The sequence below is a fragment of the Neltuma alba genome, unplaced genomic scaffold (genome assembly GCF_004799145.2).
Source record: "Neltuma alba isolate B1F8T4 unplaced genomic scaffold, ASM479914v2 tig00012615_pilon, whole genome shotgun sequence".
Taxonomy (NCBI): domain Eukaryota; kingdom Viridiplantae; phylum Streptophyta; class Magnoliopsida; order Fabales; family Fabaceae; genus Neltuma; species Neltuma alba.
In genome coordinates this window covers 158041-179643 of record NW_021637057.1, presented here as the reverse complement: position 1 = coordinate 179643, position 21603 = coordinate 158041, and the positions used below count along the sequence as shown (strand labels likewise).

General features: G+C 33.0%; 2 protein-coding genes across 2 annotated transcripts; one reads left to right on the top strand and one right to left on the bottom strand.

The window, feature by feature from the left end:
* The first annotated feature begins 5838 nt into the window (after window positions 1–5838).
* On the top strand, window positions 5839–7886 carry LOC114729234 (small nuclear ribonucleoprotein E-like). The gene is made up of 6 exons (XM_028916221.1): window positions 5839–6006; window positions 6105–6131; window positions 6267–6329; window positions 7072–7150; window positions 7236–7281; window positions 7376–7886. The coding sequence occupies exons 1-6, from the start codon at window positions 5965–5967 to the stop codon at window positions 7383–7385; spliced, it is 267 nt and encodes an 88-aa protein (XP_028772054.1). The 5' UTR covers window positions 5839–5964; the 3' UTR covers window positions 7386–7886.
* A 1290-nt stretch (window positions 7887–9176) lies between these two features.
* Window positions 9177–12299, bottom strand: LOC114729207 (D-3-phosphoglycerate dehydrogenase 2, chloroplastic). The gene is made up of 5 exons (XM_028916189.1): window positions 11593–12299; window positions 10710–11086; window positions 10444–10554; window positions 10240–10335; window positions 9177–10153 (listed from the first exon to the last, which is right to left on the bottom strand). The coding sequence occupies exons 1-5, from the start codon at window positions 12224–12226 to the stop codon at window positions 9482–9484; spliced, it is 1890 nt and encodes a 629-aa protein (XP_028772022.1). The 5' UTR covers window positions 12227–12299; the 3' UTR covers window positions 9177–9481.
* Between the last annotated feature and the right edge of the window lie 9304 nt (window positions 12300–21603).

The window sequence follows — 21603 nt, the reverse complement described above, 5'->3', positions numbered from 1 at the left end:
TTTACATTATGAACTACTGGGAACGTTCTTGTATTGACCCTCGACCCTTGAGGTCATCATTAAAACTCAAAAGAAAAAGTCTCTTGAGAATTTTCTCCGGACATGTCATTCAGTGTAATTCATGGAAATTCTGATCCGAAAAAGTTGTGGGGAAAATGCTTCGTGAAAATTTCATATGAAGGAAGCAGAAAATGCGCTTAGATATATAGGCAATCAAATAACTGTCACAAGTAGTCTATGTTCAACAAAAAAAAGAAAATTCCAAAATACCGAATTAAACTTCTGTATTAATTCAAAAGTAATTCTGTTAACCAACACCATCTCGTGCCAAAATGCTTAACAAATAAATAAATTCAAGGAAATACATTGTAAATGAACAGAGTTGTATCTTTATTAATGAATACGATAATAGTACTTTATTATTTTGATGGCAAGAAAATATTATTGATTCTTAATATAAGAAATCAATATCTAATTTAAGAATATTAAACAAATTAATATTAATTAAGTTAATTATTTGTAATAGATGTATGTTTATTTTTTGAAAATATCCTCATCAACATGCATTAAAATTAGTCATTGACAATGGCATCACTAAACATATGCAATCAGTAAAAGTATTTTCAAGAGAAAATTATAAATTTAGGAGACAAGATAAATTAAAACCTTATATCTAGGATCAACATCAACCTCTTGTTTATCTCTAATATTAAGTTATTATTTTCTAAAATTTTTAATTTTTTTCAATTTTTTCATCGGATCGAATCAAACATAGTCAAACCAAGAGGATATTTGAATGAAAATGAAACCATGATTTTAAAAATAATTTTATAGTATACCAAATAAATATGTAGAAGAGTTTGCCTGATTTACAAAAATGTACTTTTTTAAAAGGACTTCTATGTTTATCCAAACACCCCCCAAGTTAGCACCAACCCGTCCCTCTCCCTTCGACTCGGAGCTACGGTCAAGTCAAGACACAAGCTGCTATGTAGTGTTGGGATGGACATCCTTTGGGCCGAAATCGAATGATATTAAACTTTCTTTTGTATAAGAGGGGCCCAATTTTTTTTTTTAACCAGCAAAAGAGAAATTCATTGAAACAAAAGAACAAGGAGGTTCAACAAAGAAAAGGCAAAAACATAACCAACAAAATAACAAGGAGACAAAAAAAGCCAATAGGCTAGCCAATTCCCTCCCTTTCAGCATTTAAGGTTTGCTGGTCAGGATTCACAGTGTCGTCAATCTGTGCTTCACAAAGGATGATGGTAGCTAGAGGAGGTGGAGATTCTATTATCAGACTATTAGGTCCCACCTCCCTTGAAGCCAAAGCAGCCAAATAGTCAGCTGCAAAGTTACCCTCACGAGGAATGAGAGAAAAGGAGACAAATCTTCGTTTTTGCACCAGATCAATGATTTCTGTCAGCAAGCCATGAAGACTCCATGGGTAGTGACAAAAAGAACAAATGGTTACTGCTTTATAAAGGTCTTGACACTCCATCACAATGATTACAGGTTGCAAGTCTCATTCATAAGCTAGATGGACAGCCTTACCTACGACCAGCATCTCTGTGTGAAAAGCAAAATAGGCATACACTTTTTCAGCCCAGCCTTTGATCAACAATCCATCTGAGTTTCTGCAAACAATTCCAACACTCGCTTTCCATTCTTCTTACAGAAAGAACTATCACAGTTTATTTTGATTGTATTGCTTTGCGATTTCCTCCACTTGTAGCTCATTTTGGTTACTGTAAAGTTGGGTGCCTTTGGGCACAAAGAGTTCACTTCCCAAAATTCCTTCATGGATCTATTAGTCATCTCTATGGCTTCTGAAGGATTCGAAACCACTTGTTCAAAGGTCATTCGGCATGCCAGCTTCCAGATAGTCCATAGCATAGAGGCAATATAAGCTTTACTGTAATCAAAGTCCGGATCATTGATCATCAGAAACTCTTCTAGCTAGAGCCCCATGCTTCTAATTTTTGGAAGAGATAAGTAAATGCCCATAGAGCAGCCAAACCAAGCAACTTTGACCCAATCACATAGCAAAAATAAGTGTTCAAGGGATTCAGTTTCATCCCCACAGACAGGGCATAGGGGGTTAGGAGCACATCTTCTCCTATATAAGGCTTCTTTTGAGGCCAGTGCTTTGTTTAAAACACGCCAAATAAAGTTCTGTATCTTGGGCATGACTTTTAGTTTCCAAACTGCGGACCAAATTCTACTGTCCACTTTCTTTGATGGAGAAGCTCAATTTAGGGTGTGTTTGGCAAGCATCCCAAACCATGGTTTGGGAAAAATGTTAGCCAAACACCCTTAAAAAAATCAAAACCATGGTTTGGGTTCAAAACCATGGTTTTGACTCCAAAACCATGGTTTTGAGAAAAGCAGAAATTTTTTACTTTTGGAGGAAAAGGGGGAGAGTGTGAGAGCCTATAGGATATGTATCTTGTTGTTTTTTTTATAAACATATTTTTTATAAATATATTTAATCTTATATCTTATAAATATATATACATATTAATTATTTATTAATTATATTATCTTATATATTATTAATATATGTTAATAAAAAATATATTATTAACAATTTTATTCCTTCAAATTAAAATATATCATAAAATATATTTTTTCTATAATTATCATATTAATTTATGCCAATTTGTATATATAAAAAGTACTTCTAATAACAACTATCCAAACATTCACACTTCTCAAAATCACTTTTTCACAAAATCTATTTTTCTCAAAATCTATTTTTTTCAGAATCTATTCTCCAGAAGCTATTCTCCAAACCATGGTTTGGTTTCATCCAAACATACCTTTAATCCAATTCTACCTTCGGTAGCAGAATTTTTTGCTCTATACCCAGCTTTAACACTATAGTTCCCACCTTTAGCAGGTGCCCAAATCATCTTGTCATCTTGCAGAGAGGTTGTAAGAGGGAATTTAATGATCAAGTCCAGATACTGATTATCTATTTCTTGATCAATGGGTTGCAGGTTCCACCTCCTTTCTTGGATAAGATTAGCCACAACCATATCTTGGTTAATTGAGGAGTTGCTATTGACAGGTATTCGAAATTGCATAGCCCCAGGGACCCAAGGATCTTTAAAAACATCAATATAGTGCCCAGTCCCTACCTGCCAACAGAGGTTTTCCTTTAAAAAATCTCACTGAGCCAGTATACTATCCCAGACCCAAGAAGCTTTAAACCCTTTAGCAGCCTTCATAAAAAAAGTGTTTGGAAAGTAAATGCTCTCTAGCACGTGGACCCACAAGCTGTCAGGATTATGTAGAATACGCCAAGTAATTTTAGCTAATAAGGCACTATTGAATTCCATAAAATCCTTGAATCCCAAGCCCCCCTCTTTCTTAGATTTTGATAGTTTTTTCCAATCAGACCAATAAATTTTACTAGATCCTTTTGAGTTACTCCAGAAGAAATTTGAGACTAAGCTATCCAGAGCCATACACATATTCTTTGGGAATTTAAAACAAGACATAGGATAGATGGGGATAGCACTTACAATTGCTTTGATCATGATTTCACGCCCTGCAAAGGATAAGCATTTCTTTTTCTAGCCTTGCACTTTCCTTCCCATCTTGTCTCTCACATAAGCTAGGACAGCATTTTTTGACCTTCCCCACAGAATTGGGAGGCCAAGGTATCTCCTTGGATCTTCTACTTTTGCAATATTTAGGCACTCCACAATCTTTGCCTTCACATCGTCCAGAGTGTTCCTTGAAAAGAAAAGGCTAGATTTCTGATAGTTAACTTGTTGACCCGAGACATTACAATAATCCTGTAGAGACTTCATGAAAAGGTTGCAGTTATCAATGTGAGCATTCAAGAAGATAATAGCATTATCCGCAAAAAGACTATGTGTTAACATAGGGCCCAAGGGGGCCCAATTACTCTTTCCATGGGAACATGGGGTATTATTGCTCAAGGATCTTCATCTTTAAGAGGTGACTTGTACTATCAACAAAAGCTGGTCCAGTTGGTAAGGAGTCAGCTCATAACCTACAAGATCGTGAGTTCAAATCCTGCTGCCGATGTGAGGACCTTGTTGGTGGACGATCTGCAAATACCTCTGTAAGCGCTCTCTGAGTGTGGAGACATGCGCTGGCTCTAGTGAGCCCCGGAACGCAACTCACCTAAACTTTTTTGTACCAAAAAAAAAAGAGGTGACTTGTACTTTTCACAACTGTACACAGCTTACACACTAGATGATTAGTTGACTTTGTGACTTTGCTTTTGTCTTTTTTACTGCCATGCATAATCTTTCACGGCCAACTTTCACCCTCTTGGTCATCCTAGCAATGGTTATTTTGGTTATGTTTTGCTTATTTTCTTCTTTTCTCTATTATATATATTTAATTAATTATCTATAATGTGTGTTTAAATTTTTTTGAGAACAAATATTTTATTTTCTAATTTCACAAATAAACTATTTTTATTTTATCATAATAATTTTAGGTATTTTTTTAATTATTATCACATTAATAACATAAAATATCAAATACTACTATTTAATAAAGTCTATACTCTTTTCAGTCATTTTACTATCAAACTAATTTTTCTATTAATCATCCAAATAATTTTTAACTTTTTCAATTAATTTTTTATAAGCACCTATCCAAACATAAATCACATTATATTAACTGATTTTTATTTTAATTTCAGTTATTAAAATCAGTTAGAATAAAAATCAGTTTTGTCTACCGCCAATCCAAATACACCATAATGGGTTTTTTGTTTTTTTTTTTATTCCCTGTGGTGGCGTCCTCTCATATTCTTACCCTCCGAGACTCAGCAATTTTATGTTTGGTGGTATTGTTTCTGGTTTAATATGGGACTTAAGTTTTGGTTGGCCTATGAAGTGCTGACTGCCTTTTAAGCCTATTAGTTGAAGCTTCATGTCATTTTTTTTTTTATTTGTTTCCCATTCTGCTGGCTTACCATTCACGATAGTTTTGTCGTAACGTGTCTTTTTTTTTTTCAAAAAAAAAGATTTTAGGCCTCTAATCTAGTCTTGACCCCAAAAAAAAAAAAAAAGAAGGCAGCGGAATAAGTTATTATTAGAGTTTTTTATAAAAAAAAAAAAAAGCTTTGCAATTTTTTTGAGAAGGGTCCGAGCAAGCCCCTAAACATATGATAAGACTCTTCATGTATTAGGAAATAAAAGATATGATACTAACTATCATATTATAATTATAACATAAATTCATATATATGTATGTACACACAATATATACACACACAGATATATAATATGCTGGAATACTGAAAAGGAAAAATTTAAGGAGGGATAACACTAGTTCAAAATTGAACAAATGTCACAATGTAAATTGTTTTTATTAAGGAGAACGAATTTCTAGCACTAAATATGGACAAATTTTTTAATAAGAATATAAATCTTAATTTATTATGTGGGAAGGGATTAGTCTTTTTTACTGGACCCAATCTCAATTGGATCTCATATAAGTCTTATTTTTTGTTTATATTTGGGATTGCTTTAAGTTTTCATACTATAATGTACTATAGTAATCCAATTTTATATGTATCATTTTATTTTACTTGTGTTCTTGTATTAAGAAAATAAAAGTAATATATTTTATAATTTATAATAAAAATATATTTTATATTTATAATTTCAAATAAAAATAAGAAATAATAAACTCAAAATCCCCACATCTGAAAACTAAAAAGTAATTTCACCAAAACACGAAAACGTAAATTAATTGTGCAACGCCAAAAAGTAAATTAATTGTGAAAGCTTGTTGGGTTAAAAAAGGTGACGACGACAATAATTTGAGCGCAAAGGAGGCCATTCACCCCGTTCTCGTTGGTTTAGGGTTTTGCTTGGCTTGGTTTGAGTTGTGCCGGAGGGTTTCGATTTCTTTCCCAGAAAACTCTCTTTGCCCTTCTCGGCGCCGAAACCAGTAGCGATAGCAGCCATGGCGAGCACCAAGGTTCAGAGGATTATGACCCAACCCATTGTAAGTTCATTTACTCTTTTCGCTGTTTACTAAATTGTGTCGATTATATTTCCTCATTCACCACTAATTTCCTCTATTTTGATTTCCCTTTTCTTCAGAATCTGATCTTCAGGTTTCTTCAAAGTGTAAGTGAAATTCCCTTTTCGGTTTCGGATTTTGGTTTGTCCTGAGGTCTTCTGGGTGTATCGGACTTTTTTTACTGCTGCTGAAGTGAGAAACTTTTTGTGAATCGTGTTTTTGTGTGATTTTCTTTGTTGCAGAAAGCGCGCATTCAAATTTGGCTTTTTGAGCAGAAAGATTTGCGAATTGAAGGCCGTATAATTGTAAGTTTGCTGTCATCATCGTCTTGTTGTGTGCAAAATTTACAATTTGAAACCTGTTACTCCGCCTTTGCATTTCTTCTTTTTTTCTTAGGATCACTTGGATATGATCTTTGTTCTGAAGCTTTACTTGTCTGTCGAATTAAACAGAATATAAAAACTGGTTTATATGTTGGCGTTTGATAGTAGTATTGAAACGAAACTGTACCGCAGCTGAGTCCAGATTTTGAGTTTGTTTTATTTTATCCTTTGCTTTACAACAGTAGACTGCTTCCGCTGGCAGATATCGCAAGCACAGAATGAACGTAGTTTGCATATTTTCTACTATTTCAACCCTCAATTCAAACCCTTTAAACTGTCTTGGAACTTCCAGATGTTTGCTTTGGTTTATAAACTTGTTGACATTAGCTTGGAGATCAGTAGACTTCTTACACATGACCCAGGGATTAAATTTTCTTTGTGGAGCACAATCATGGAGTGATATTTTGTATGTGTTCCTTTTGTTGCCGCAGCCTAATGTCCTGCTTCAGCACTTCCTATTAGTTCTTTGACTGTCTAAACTTGTTTTTGGGTGGTTTCTTGGGCTCTAATTAATTTTTCTGAATATTATAACTTTATTCATATGTGCGTGGCATGTGTATATTGGACTGGTATTGTGTCTTAAACCTAATATTTTGAAGAATATGTCTATTCACTATCTTTGGTTGAAGGCCAAATTAAATTGTATGTTCCATTTGCTGATCAGGGTTTCGATGAATACATGAACTTGGTTCTGGATGATGCTGAAGAAGTAAACGTTAAGAAGAAGAGCAGAAAATCCCTAGGTAAGTTGTGAGACAGTGTTGCATCGTTCTGTTTTTTATGTCATGGATTTTTCTTACTAGTTTCATTTTTTTTCCAAAACTTCAGGTAGGATTTTATTGAAAGGAGACAACATAACACTGATGATGAACACGTAAGCAATGCTTTCTCTTTGCTACTTGCATGTGTGTTGATGGCAACTTTTAGTAAACTAGTTTTCTACTAACTCCTTGTATTGTCTTGTTCAGGGGAAAATGATGGGGGAACAGCACCCTCTTGAATCACATTTTGGGGGTGTCTTTTTTGGGAGGTCAACCAAAGAGATGCCTTTAAGACTTGTAGCCTTTTATCATATCTTTGATAATATTTCAGCATCTCAGTAGAAGAATTATGTGTTGATCAAACTTTTTTTTTATTAAACCCTTGTAGGTTTTCTATTTTATAATGTCATCTAATTTCCTGTGGATACTCCTACTCCGTTTGTTTTTGCCTTTTGTTTTCTTGTTCTTGATGCAAAGGGCGGTTTTATGAAGCTCCCCTTATGCTTGCTCCTTCAATTCGAAAAAAAGGGGATGGTCACAGCAGGCATTAAAGTTTTCTATAGAAACTCCTGCCATCACTCAAAATGTGACTGTAACAGTGTGATGAAGGCGTGAAACGTGATCAACATGACCTCGAGGGGACCTGTAAAGCTAGTGCAAGGGGTAGCTGTATTGTGAAAACATCTTGTCTCAATAATAACACTTGCGTGTCCTTTAACTCCTTTTTCTTGGTTTGGATAGGAGGGAGAGAAATGGAGATTAAAGAATATTGGGAAGAAAAACTGCAAAAAATGGTTTAGGAAAGGTCTTATTTTTAATGTTCCCACTTTCCTTCGGCCATGTCACGTCTTTAGGTTGGCAAAAAATAAAATCAAGCCTTTAGCAAGTGTTCCCCCTACCTGTAACCACTTGAAATTTTTTCTTCTTCTTAATTTTCGTGGGTAACAAAATAAGACTTTAATTACTTAAATTAAGCCTCCAAAAATTGCGTGAGATCTCAGCAGTTCTAGTCGCTTTCATGGGGTCAGCACTCACCAAGTGGCTTAAAACAAAAATCAACTTTGTGAAATTAATATGCTGACCAGATGTGGAGCTCTATTGAACAAGGATCTCCTCCATTCTAAGGCAATCTTCTCTGGTTGCTTCAACAAATAATAACATATAGTGCGTAAGTTGACTCGAAGCCCTTGGAAGTAGTATTCCCATCCCATCCACAATATTTGATATGTGGTTAGGAATTAGCAACTAACATTGTTAGATCATTGTTGATAAGATATTGGCAACTAACAGACATTTCACCATTCACAATTATTTGATATGAAACCATATTTACACGCTACTCTCTCTGGTTCTATTTGTAAGTGTCAGATTTGAAAGTGTATGATCCATTTTATAAATTTCAACTTAGATTTGTCTTAATATTTAATATATATTTTTAATTTTTTTATTATTTATTCTCTCTCTCTCTCAACAAATTTTCCATGTATTTTCTTTTATCATTTTTCTTATTGTCAGAGCATATTTAGAAATAAAAATATATTTTTTAAGTTTTAACCTATTTATTGATTTTAAGTAATTGTTCGTTATCCGTGAACTAAGTTATTTAAAGCTTACCGAAGAGAGTACATAATAATTTGATGTGAATCCCATATATTGCACAATCGTGTGAAAACTTCCCAAGTCACTTTAAACATAAGCTTTTTTTTGTGAAGTCCACTCTGAAAGCACACCAACCCACCTTCGCTCCGGTTTTCGCTTATCCATCTTGCAGGAAGACAAGCATCTTGGTTTGGTGTATAAGAATGATCAACAATTTGTGAATCATCTCTAATAAATACCCCTTATTATAGGTATATATCGCCATAGCAATAATATCATCTCATAAAATATTCCAGGAGGCTAGAAAAGATTTAACATCGTACTCCTGCACCTTTTGTTGCTGAATCTTTGCCTTTCTTTTTTAAAAGATTACCATGCAATCTCACGTTTTCTTTCACGAGCCAAATGATTAAATGGCAAGTTTCTTGGCATCATTCCTGGGCCAATTGAATATAATTACACTGAGGAAATTTCCAATGAGCATAAAAATAGCACAACTTACAAGACAAAACAACTACGATGATTCAAAAAGGGAAAAAAAAAAAAAAACAGACAAAGAAAAAGAAAGAGGAAAAATGGAAAAACATTCACAAGGGCTGTTTGTAGTTCAGCTAGTTTGATTCCCAACTTATACAATACCAGACACCTTATGATACACATCAATCTTTCTATACCACACTAAAGCACCTTATGTCCTGAACCATATTGTATGAACTATAGGTTAAGAAACACAAACTCTTCGACAGCAGGCACAGACCCTATCTTGTTAAGAGTCTCAGTGTTTGGTTCTTCATCAACACCAATAGCCATAATGGCCTTCCTTCCCCTTGAAGTTCTTCCCACACTCATGAAGTTCACATTCACATTCTCATTACCCAGTATGTTCCCAACTTGGCCAATCATGCCTGGTTGATCTACCTGACGACACAATATTAAGTTTCCCTCCAAGCTCACATCCACATCAAATGATCCAACCTTTATGAGATGGGGCACCCCAGATTTCACTTTGCCTTCAATGCTTATCACTCCATTCTCAGATACAGCACTTGCAAACTTGGATTCTACGTTTGATATCAGTACCTGAATGGAATCCACTGGGAGCTCTGGAGATGAATTGACCACAACTCTTTCCTCACTGATCCGGAGACCCTTCTGCTTTGCTATGAAATCTGCATTCACAAGGTTGATGATTGAATCCGATATAGGTTCAATGATGCCTTTTGTGATCATAGCTCGCAGAAGCCTTGTGTCCAAGTCATCTGGGTCTCTGGCTGATCGATAAACCACTTTTACAGATTTAATACCACTTCCTCCAGACACCAACTGTACAGCTAGCCTGCCTAGCTTCTCGGCTAGCTCGACAAAAGGAGCCAGTTCAGACATCACCTGATGACAGGAGCCATGTTTCAGTTCAGTTGCTTCAACAATATAGTAATACCAAGTCAGAGGTTGTGATCAGTCATATTGTTTACCTCAGGAGCAACCATAGGAGCATTAACCGCGGTTGCAGAAAGTTCCCCTTTCAAAGCTCCAAGCACAGCCTCTGCTATTTCAATGGCTACACCCTCCTGGTGAGCCAGAATTTGACGCAGGTAACTTGGTCAACCCTAAAGAAGAGAATTGAAACAGGAAGCTGAAGGATAAACCAGCAAGTCAGAGGGTAAACCAACACAAACCTGTGCCTCTTTCGTGCTAGCTCCAAGATGAGGCGTGACAGTGACATTCGCATGTTGAACTAACTTACTCCCTGGAGACGGAGGCTCCTCGGTGAAGACATCAAGTGCAGCCTATTCCCCATCATATGAATATATATATATATATATATATATATATAAAATAAAAAATTATAACAAGTAGCACAGTTCACAACTCAGAGACCATATAATACACGGGAAAAGAATTCAGCAAACACGTAAAACAAAAGGGTTGTTCATATTCATACCTGAGCGACAATTCCACTATCAAGGGCTCTGACTAATGCATCTTCATCTATAACTCCACCTCTAGCGACGTTGATGATGCGGACTCCCTTCTTCATATTGGAGAAAGTATGGTCATTGAAGATCTTGTTAGTGGTGGGGGTGAGAGGCATGTGGAGGGAGATAAAATCTGCAGTGGATATGGCCTGTTCAAATGACACCAGATCGACTCCGACTGCACGAGCCCGGTCTGCAGGTGCATATGGGTCATGAGCAATCACGTTCATACCCAAACCTTTTGCACGCCTAGCCACTTCAGATCCTACTTTACCAAATCCCATTATTGCTATTGTCTTCCCCACCAGTGAAACCCCTACATATTTGCTTCTTTCCCATTTTCCTGCAAAATTGTATTGTATCTTGTCATATCCTCAGTAGATATATCTCTACATGTATAGTTTGAATAAAAAAGATTTTGGAGCAAAATAATTTTTGTCTTTTCCGGTCAGCTTTTGGTTCTTGGCCTTGCAATGGATTTACCAAATATTGACCTAGAAAGACGCTATGGAGACTTCTCACTTTTGAGTTTCATTTCCTCATCAGCTAAGGAAAAATAGAATCTTACCGAATTTCAAGTACTTATGACAAGTTTCTATGTGAAATTAGACATACCCCTTGATAGATCCACAAATAGTAATGGTCAAATCTAATTATTGCCGCATTTGGTCAGCCAAAAAAATGCAAACAAGGGCAGAACTACTGAAGGACGTTTACTCTTTCTCTGTTTAATGTTTTCTCCTCTGTTTTTGGCTTCTGTTATGTTTTTCTAGTGGGAAAAATAGAATGGTTTTGCTTCTCTCTTTGACGAAGTCAACGCTGAAAGTTAATCCAGAATCCATTTCTTACCAGCTTTCATGGAGGCGTCAGCCTGAGCAACATTTCTTGCCATGGCAGCGATCAGAGCGATCCCATGCTCTGCCGCAGCAATAGTATTGGCCGTCGGAGCATTAACGACCAGACACCCAAACTCCGTCGCAGCTTGCAGATCTACATTATCAATACCCACTCCAGCTCTTCCCACAACCTTCAACTTCCCCTTTGCAGCCTCAAACACCTGCCTCGTCACCTTTGTACCACTCCGTACAATCAAAGCGTCAAAGGAAGCGATCTTCGAGCAGAGCTCTTCCGGCGACAGGTTGTACGCACACTCAACGTGACCAAACTCTCTCAACACCTGAAGACCAGAGTCTCCGAGCTTCTCGGAAACCAAAATCGTGGGTTTGGTACCCAAGGAGGTAAGTTCTAGATCGACGTTGGGGGTTAAGACAGAGGACTGAGAAGGGTCAAGCGTCTTCAAAACATTGTTGATGAGGAGAGAGAAGCGTCGAGAATGGCGTGGGAGCTTCAGAGAGGTGATGGGTATGGAGGAAGCAGATGTGTTGTGGATGAAGGAAAGAACAGAGGATTTTGAGTTCAACTGTGAAGAAGAAGAAGAAGAGAGGAAGGCGGGCTTGGCAAAAGAAACAGAAGAGGAAGCCATGGAAGAGAGATAGAGAGAGAGAAATTTTGTTCAGTTATTTTGAGGGGTGTGCTTCAATGAGAGAGAGAGAGTGAGTTCTCACATGTTTTTGGAGGGCCTCTTATGGAAGAAGGAAGCAAGGCAGGCGAGCGGCAAATTCAACTCTTTCTTCCCCACATTCATTGATTGTGATTTTTGTGAAACTGACCCCTTTTAAAATTCTTGAATTCTGTAATAAATGGTACTCCTCCGGTCTTTAATATAGGACTCAATTGGTGAGTTGGTTTTAGTCCTAAATATAATACTCATTTTTTATATTTATTAATTTTCTCTAAATTACCCCTATAGATACTCCTTCAACCATAATCAAGTAGAAGAGAAGAATATGGTATTGAAAAAGATGATTAAGGCATTTTAGGAAAAACATGTCACATTTCTTATAATTAACTAACTTACCTAACTTTCTTAATCTAATCAAATTAGTTAAATGGGTCTTATATTAAGGACGGAGGAGTATGTTTTTTATTTTCAAATAAGGTTGTCAGAAATATTTTAATTGGACTTGACCATACTAAAATTTGACCCATATATTAGATATATCAAATAATTATTTACAAGATAAATTAGGTAATTTTTTCCTGAAATGATAATAAAATTGTAAAGAAACATGATATCATTACAACACTTATTTGAGTTTGGATTAACTAGCATTATTATTAACATTAATAATACTTTCTCGAGTGAAATATTAATAATACTTTTTATAACAAGTATTTGTCAAATTTTCTTATTTTGTGAAGATTGTACCATAAAAGAATATAGATAATTTATCATATATTAATCCACGTAACATTAATCACATAGTGTAATCAACAACTTAACATAAATGTGGGCAAAAAATTTTGGGTTTAGATAGAAATTTGTTTGGAAAGTTGTTGTTCGGGAACATTGTTGTCTTGAAAAAAATTTTTGGCTTAAAGTTGATCCTAAAAGTTTGCAATTTGTTTTCACCCCGTTGAAATACTAAAGTGAACTATTAAAAAATTAATTTTGACCCTAATATTTTTATTGATAAATGGGAACAATGCTCCATTTTAACACTTTCAAATAATTTTAAACCTAAAAAAACTTCCCAAGCAATATTCTTCCTAGATGAAAACTTTCAGAACAAATTTGTCTATTAACTTAAAAATTTTAGTTATATAATTTTTGGCTAAATTATATAGATTTCCTTAAACTTTAATCCATGTGCAAATATTAAATAACTCTCCTAATCTCTAAAACTTAACAATGAGTCATTTTAAATTTTAAGGTTTGTGCAGATAACCCTTGCTAATAATTATTTTGTTATTTCACTGATAAATTATAATATGTTATTGACAAAGTAACCTCTTCAATTTTGCTTTCAAATAATCTCCTCAATCTTTGATGTATGTGTATGTAAGGTTCCTATACAAGAGTTATTGACTAGTTCATGAAAGTTAATGAAATCTAATAAGTTACTCTTTTAGTCTTATTTATAAGGTACTTATAACATATTTTACATATACCAAGAAAAATTTTAAAATGCATTAACTCTCCATTAAAATATAACAATGTTTTAACTTTACCCATATTTAATATATACACTTCTTAAAAGAAATAACTACCTACAGTATAATAAATGAAGGACAAAATAGTACATTCACGTTGAAAATGTAATTAAGTGACTTATAAATAGGATCAAAAAATCTTCTCTCTCTGCCCTATAAATATGACCAGAGGAGTAATTATTTGTAAGAAAAATGTGTTAGATTTCTTAAAATATTCATCCTTTTGAAGATTTATATTGGAGTATATTACAATAGGTTATACATCATACAAAAGTTTATTTATGTAATAATTGGAAAAATATAAAAAATATGATAAATGAAAGAGATTGGAATGTGTTATGAAATTAACCAACAATGAAAGTAGATTGGAGAAGAGAAGTAGACAAGAAAATGAGAGAATGATATTGTATTCCTTGCTTTGCTTCACTTGCCTCACAATACAATGACATGCCTTATTTATAGGCATAGTCTCACACATAAGTTACATTTGTACTTAAATGATAGATAGTGGACAATAAACCATATGAATATGAGTGGGGGGAGTTACAAGATTAAAGACATAGTGGAAAGGTAATGGAGTAGTGGAAGATTAATGCCTAGTGGAAGTAGTGGGAGTTGATGATGAAGTTGAGAGGAAGAGGAAGAGGAAGAGGAGGATATGGACATCCACATATTATAATATTCATAACACTCCCCCTTGGATGTCCATTATCTAAGATATGTGCCTCATTAAAAAACTTCAACTAGGAAAAACTCTGTGGGATAAAAACCTAGTAGAAGAAAAAGAGTACACATTCATTGATACACTATTCGATGCTGCCTCATTAAAAACCTTGCTAGGAAAACCCAGTGGGAAAAAATCATAGACAAGGAAAAAAGAGTACAGCATGTATTAACTCCCCCTCTTGATAACATCAATTGATATCCTTGAGTCTATGACATCTGATATCATGAACAAACTTTGCAAATATTGTAATAGGAAGTGACTTGGTGAACAAATCTGCTATATTTTTATTTGAATGAATTTGCTGGATATATATTTCACCATCTTTTGGATACATTGTGAGGTAAATACTCCATTTGGAATTACCAGCATGTGAATCAAAAAAGAATCTAGAATTCTATTCCAATGTCTTTGGTGAAGAACTATATCTTATCAGTAAGTTAACAGCAAATGATATGTGACATCATGCATGACTGATAAGATATGATATGGTACTTCTGGACCTATGATTTGGTACTTCTAGACCAAATAGTTCTTCATCAAATTCTCAAAATCTAAAAGGTTCTTTATTCACCTCCACAAATCTCACAACCATCAAAGTATATAATGGATATGATTTATCCATATAAAAATACTTTAAGGCTTTTTCTTGTATCAATTATTTGATACACAAAAATCTTCATTTCTCAAGTATTCAATTGCCAATTCGCAGCAAAACTTTGTTCTTTTCAAGCCCTTCATTTCAAATTCTTTCTCATAGCTTTTGTAAGCTCTTCAAGAGTTCCAATAATATTTATATCATCAGCATAAACAATTATAGCAAACTCACTTTCAGATCTTTTCATAAAAATACATGGGCAAATTGGATCATTTTTATATCATTTCTTCAACCGATATTTACGTAGTCGGTTATACCACATACGCCCTGATTGCTTCTGGCAACTTATTTAACTTCATCATTGTGCTCAAGAACTTAAATTGTATGCTTCTGGCAAGTGAAATTCTTTAGGGAATTTCATATATTTTGATTCAAAACTATAAAATGGATCATACATACTGAAATTATTTTAATCTTCATAATATTTTATATACTGAAAGATTTTCTTATATATGCTCCTGGCATATTTTTGAATCCTTCAAAGATTATCATGTAAATTTTACTATTTAATGATCCTCATCCAGGGGTCATCTAGCAGGCACATTTCATAATGCCAGACTATTCAAATATGCAAAATGATATCCACCACAAAGTAATATGTCTCATCATAATCATTTGTGAAAATCTATATTTTCACATAAACATCTATCTATTCTATAAAAACTTTATATTTTATGTGTTCGGACTGCAGGCCTATTTTCACATATCGAAACAATATTTCCATCACGTATTTTCCTTTTTACTTTTCTTCTTGGCCAAATTTATCTCTACTTTGCATGATAGATCTATGTGTAAGATCCTCTTTTTATCACGTGATATTCTTATGAAAAATCATTGTCGACAACTTTACCTTTTTCGGTTCCATTTTTTTCTTTTGTGACATAACTTGTTGAGATCTCTTTCTTCCTTTTCAAGTACTTGAACCTCTTCTGGAGTTTTACAATTAGTTATGTCTTGACACTCTTCTAGAGTATATGCCTCCTCAATATAACTTCTAAGTTTTATGTTCCTCTTTATTCAAAATATTTATATTGGAACCGATTAACCTCCCATGCTTCTGGCATGTCTTAATATTTAAAATAATTGGAGCATTTTTAGCTAGAATAAGAGATTTAAAAATTTTCACTCAAGTCAGTAAAATATTTTGTAGTATTTCATGAATGCAATTTTGATGAACTTCTAGTCCATACTAATATATTTGAGGATCTATATTTAATAGTAATAATGCATTCCATGCATTCTCTTTTCCAGCTACTCAATTTCTCCCCCTCATGTTAGGAAAACTTTGTCGAATAACAGTCAACTAATTATGTAGTATAAGTCTCCTAAATCCATTTGCTTCTTTTAGGAACATTATTTTGTTCCATTTAAAAACAAACAAGAAGAAGGAGGTTCTTACCCAACATATGTCCCAACTTTCTTTAAATATCCATCTATGTCCTTTTAGTTATCAGTTCCACTGATAGAATGTGATCATACTCTTTATCACTCTTATGAATATATTTTTCGCTTTCAATAGCACACCATCAATTTTCTCAAATATTAGTCTTCCAGACTGTAACAAAATTTTCAGAACTACAAAGTTCTTTTGTATCGTTTCATTTTTAGCCATTAATCTTCAAGACTTTGATATAGATTATCAAATTGTGACAATTTTGTCATGCTATCTGTTACTACCACAAGATAGTCTGTTATCAAATAATCATCAAAACGTGATGTGGCTTCTGGCTATCTAATCACAAAATCAAGAATATAATGATAGTAGAATCATGAAAATATAAGAAAAGTAAGAAATAAAAATAAAAATTTTCATATCTCAATATGATGAATAAAATATTCGATTGCCACTGAATCAATATGGTTAATATGCAAAACAATCATTTGCTTTAAATAAATTGGAGAAATCTTACTAAACTGTTTGGATCAAGCTATCTTCAAAACATCAACGTGCATCAACTAGGAGCCATGAACTCTGATGGTAGAGTCTCGTGCTGATAACGTGTTATGAAATTAACCAACAATGAAAGTAGATTGGAGAAGAGAAGTAGACAAGAAAATGAGAGAATGATATTGTATTCCTTGCTTTGCTTCACTTGCCTCACAATACAATGACATGCCTTATTTATAGGCATAGTCTCACACATAAGTTACATTTGTACTTAAATGATAGATAGTGGACAATAAACCATATGAATATGAGTGGGGGGAGTTACAAGATTAAAGACATAGTGGAAAGGTAATGGAGTAGTGGAAGATTAATGCCTAGTGGAAGTAGTGGGAGTTGATGATGAAGTTGAGAGGAAGAGGAGGATATGGACATCCACATATTATAATATTCATAACAGAATGTTATATTTACTTTTTTTTTTTAATTAAGAGGAGCATGCACAAACGATATAATATTACAAATTGGACCTACAACCTTCCACTTACTACAATGTCACCAATCGAAATCTTATATTTAAAATTAAAATAAACACTTCAGTTAATTCCTGCATTAAAAATGGTAAAGAGTATTATATTATTTTAGTGATATAATGGACAAATTAGTGACATTAGAGTTATTTGCATAAAAATAAAATTCATAAGAACTTGAGGTTATATAAAATTCAGCCCATTTTCTATAGATAATTGAAGAACATATATATATATATATATATATATATCTTGAATTCGGAATTCTCCATATATCATTGTTTCTTATTTGCCAACTATATATCATTGTTATTGAATACTTTATTGAGAAAATCACAAACAAAAAAATCTTCAAAATAGAAAAATTGTGAATAAGAACCCATTACAACATTAGCATAAGTTTTGACAACAATTAATAAGCAAATGACAACAATTTTTGTAAATAGGTCTCTATATGTAATTTTTCAATTTTAATGTCTTTTTTTTTAAATTTTCTCTACTTTATTTTTTCCAATTATGAAAATATAGCTCAAGTCAATTTTTCATTTTATGCCTGCCTAAAATTTAACATTAAATCTATCAATTATTCAGACAGTGCTAACTTAACTTATTTACCACTATTATCAGCACACAATTTTTGACATATTAATTAAATTAGTTAAAAGAATCCGCATATATTAATATTAATGTCCACTGCTCACATTTGGCATTTATAAATAGTGAGCATGTGCACTTAGATTTGGTGTTTCCCTTCCTCCCATGTTCAATGACACTAATAAGAGTGGAAATAAAATAAAAGTTTATTCTATTTGGTTGGATAATTGATTAACGATTAATGGTTAACTCAATTATATATAATAAACAAGTGGATTGAAAAAAGACAAATGATCGGCTTCTTTTTTCTTTCGGATGCTAAAACAATAATTGATATGACATAAAGTAACCAATAAGTGGAAATATAAAGAGCAACATGTAGGGTCATGCTCATAACCTCAAAAGAGTGCATAGCCAAAAGTGATTCAATTACTTTTGATATAATTATTATCATTATTACTCCCTCTGGTTATTATTGTAAGATTCAAATAATTAATTTATAGATAATAAATAATTATTTAAAAATAATAATAGATTAAATATATATTTTTAAAAACACTCTTGTAATAAATGAGAAAAAGGATAAAAAATGTGTAGGAAGGGTAATATTAAAAAAAAATACATTAAGTATTAAAACAAACCTAAATTGAATCTTATAAAATAGACCATACTTGTTTTTAAATTTGAACCTTCTAAATAGGATTGAAGGGAGTATATGCCAAAATGCACATTATTATTATTATTATTATTATTATTATTATTATTATTATTGCAAAGAGCAACATGTATTGCATAAATTTGGTTTTTTTTTTTGTACTATAACTTTTTGACATCTAGTTTTAACGAGTTAAATTTGAATGATATCAGGATTAATTTGGGACAACTCTTTCAAAAGCATTTTTGACGTCTGCCCAGACTCAAATTCAATACCTTATGCTTAAATGGCTATTAGAGGGGGGGAACCAGATCAAAATGGTCGGTTCAACTGAAAAACTAATAAACTAGCCAGTGGTCTGGTTTGGTTTTGTTGTTGAACCAGTGTCGGCAAAAACCGGCAAAAACCAGTGATGAACCGATTTGGATAATTATGTTACTATTGGTTATATTCTTTTTCATTTAGCCCTTAATGTCTCACTCAACATAGATTTAAATGGATTTTAATGATAATTTTGATATCAATGATTATTAATTTTAGTTATTTATTAATCTTAAATATCAAAATTCTCAATATTGTTATACTTTATTATTATTGCAATCAAACTATTGTTATATTTCCTTATATTTTGTTATTAATAATTATTAACGTTGTTATATTTTAGTGTTTTTATTAAATTATATTATTTTAATATGACTGGTTTGACTCTAAATTAATCTCAGTCTAACCAACTGACTCTTGAACCACTCCTCACTTGCTTAGTGTCCGGTTTGGTTTGTTGTTCCTTGATGGCTATAGGGTATAACTGTTTATATTAAGACCAACACTTAGTAGATTTAAAATTTGAAAAGGTGAAATAATGAAATAACTATAAATAGAAAAAATCTAAACAACTTTAAAAATTTAGGAGCATTCATTTTCATTTTTTTAACTAAAACTCACATAATTATTATTACTCCTATAAAGTTTTAAAGAAAAAAATATTTGATGTCATTAGTTACAAGATCCCAACATTTTTTTTCAATATTTTGAAGATAAAAATTTGAGTTAGTATAAATTTTGGTCTCTCAAATTCGAGCCAATTTTAATATTATCCCTAAAACATTAAACATATGGTATTAGTTTCTAAATTTTTTACCATTACAAAATGTTAGTTCCTAGTACCTTCACACTATTAACTTCATCTGAGATGGTACTAACATCTTGATAAGGCGAACATATAAATTGACACATATGGAATACAATAACTTCGAAATAAAGTTTGGGGGGGGGGGGAGCAATGTGAAAAGAGTATTATTGCAATGTTGCTGCTTCGAGTGAATCAGTGAGAGAGGTCAACAACGTACTTGCCATCTCCATTTCTATTATTCTTACTGTGTGCATGAGTCTTATGTAACTATTGCCTCTTTTTTTCTTTTTTAACTTTTTTTTTAGGAGGTTTTCCCCAGGGTATCCTCATAGCCGGTGGCCATGAAACTAATCCCTCGTCCCTACGGTGGCGCACGAAACGGTAGGGGACTGGCCACGATATGTTTTTCATTCATAAGAGTTGGGAATCGAACCCCCAACTACTTGCTTAAGGGATGAGATGCCGAGCCATAACTTTATTTCAAGTTATTAAGTCACATATGTGCCAGCTTATGTCTACTCATCAAGTTAACTATGTGAGTGATATCTTCGACGAAGTTAACAGTAGGAAAGCATTGAGGACTAACGTTTTGTAATAGCCAATATTTTAGTGACCACTATGATGCCTTTAAAATTTCAGAGACCAATACTAAAATTGGCTCAAATTTGACTCTAAAAATTATCTACACAGCCTCAATGTCAGTTAAACTTGGTCATTGAAATTTATGAAAATTTTGGGGGTTGGTGGGAAAATTACATATTCGAATTGAACATGTGCGCTTAAGATGTGATTTTATTTTTTGTCCACTTTCATTGTAAAATCCGTCGGATTACCTGCATGGCGTGATTCCCTCGGTTGCCGGGCTGAAAAAAGAATTGGGGTCAGATCTTGGCCCCAGTGTCCTTTGTTGTTTTTTAATTCTCCAAAGCACATGCTCCTTTTTCTCTGTTGGCCCCACTTGTCATTTTTCTATTAAATAATTAAAAAACAAGTAGTAAAAGTCATTATTTTATACTTTGAAACTTGTTATTACAGGTTATTATGTTGTTATTAAAAAATTTTAGTAATTATTTTTTTTTTGAAATCTCATTATAATTCTTTCTATTATATTTTTAGTTGCCTTCAACACTTTAATCCTAAGATATATGATGTTGGATGTATCTAAAAAGTAATATAAAGTGTTGGATACTATATTACCTAAAAAATATTTTTTATATTATATTTTTAATCATATCGTATTAACATGTATGTACGTATGCTTTTTTCTTGAAAAATTTCAGAAAAAACCCTAAAATTAGTTTTTTTTAATTCAGGCGCTAACATTTTAAAATGACAGAAAAGGAAGTAAACCCAAATTAGATTTTTCAAATGCAAGAAAAGTGACAAAAATGCCCTTTGTTAATTCAATTAAAAAATGTGTTGTTAATCCTAAATCGAGATTTGTGATTTCACAATTATAACTTGTTATTTCTAGATGAATTGTTATCATTTTTAATTGATTCACATCTTATTTCACATGTTATGTATAAGAAAAAAAAGTGTTGTTAATCCCTATAATTTCATAATTAAGACTTGTTATTTTCATATGAATTATTGTTATTTTTAATTGATTTATATGTTATTTCACATGT

What these genes read in the sequence shown, in the direction of transcription:
- LOC114729207 (XM_028916189.1), bottom strand. Translation starts at nt 12,226, where the DNA reads ATGGCTTCCTCTTCTGTTTCTTTTGCCAAGCCCGCCTTCCTCTCTTCT. An exon ending in TGACGCCTCCATGAAAGCTG is followed by an intron (nt 11,087 to 11,592) that starts GTAAGAAATGGA and finishes ACAATTTTGCAG; the next exon opens with GAAAATGGGAAAGAAGCAAA. An exon ending in CTAGCACGAAAGAGGCACAG is followed by an intron (nt 10,336 to 10,443) that starts GTTTGTGTTGGT and finishes CTGGCTCACCAG; the next exon opens with GAGGGTGTAGCCATTGAAAT.
- LOC114729234 (XM_028916221.1), top strand. Translation starts at nt 5,965, where the DNA reads ATGGCGAGCACCAAGGTTCAGAGGATTATGACCCAACCCATT. An exon ending in GGATTATGACCCAACCCATT is followed by an intron (nt 6,007 to 6,104) that starts GTAAGTTCATTT and finishes CCTTTTCTTCAG; the next exon opens with AATCTGATCTTCAGGTTTCT. An exon ending in GAAGAGCAGAAAATCCCTAG is followed by an intron (nt 7,151 to 7,235) that starts GTAAGTTGTGAG and finishes CCAAAACTTCAG; the next exon opens with GTAGGATTTTATTGAAAGGA.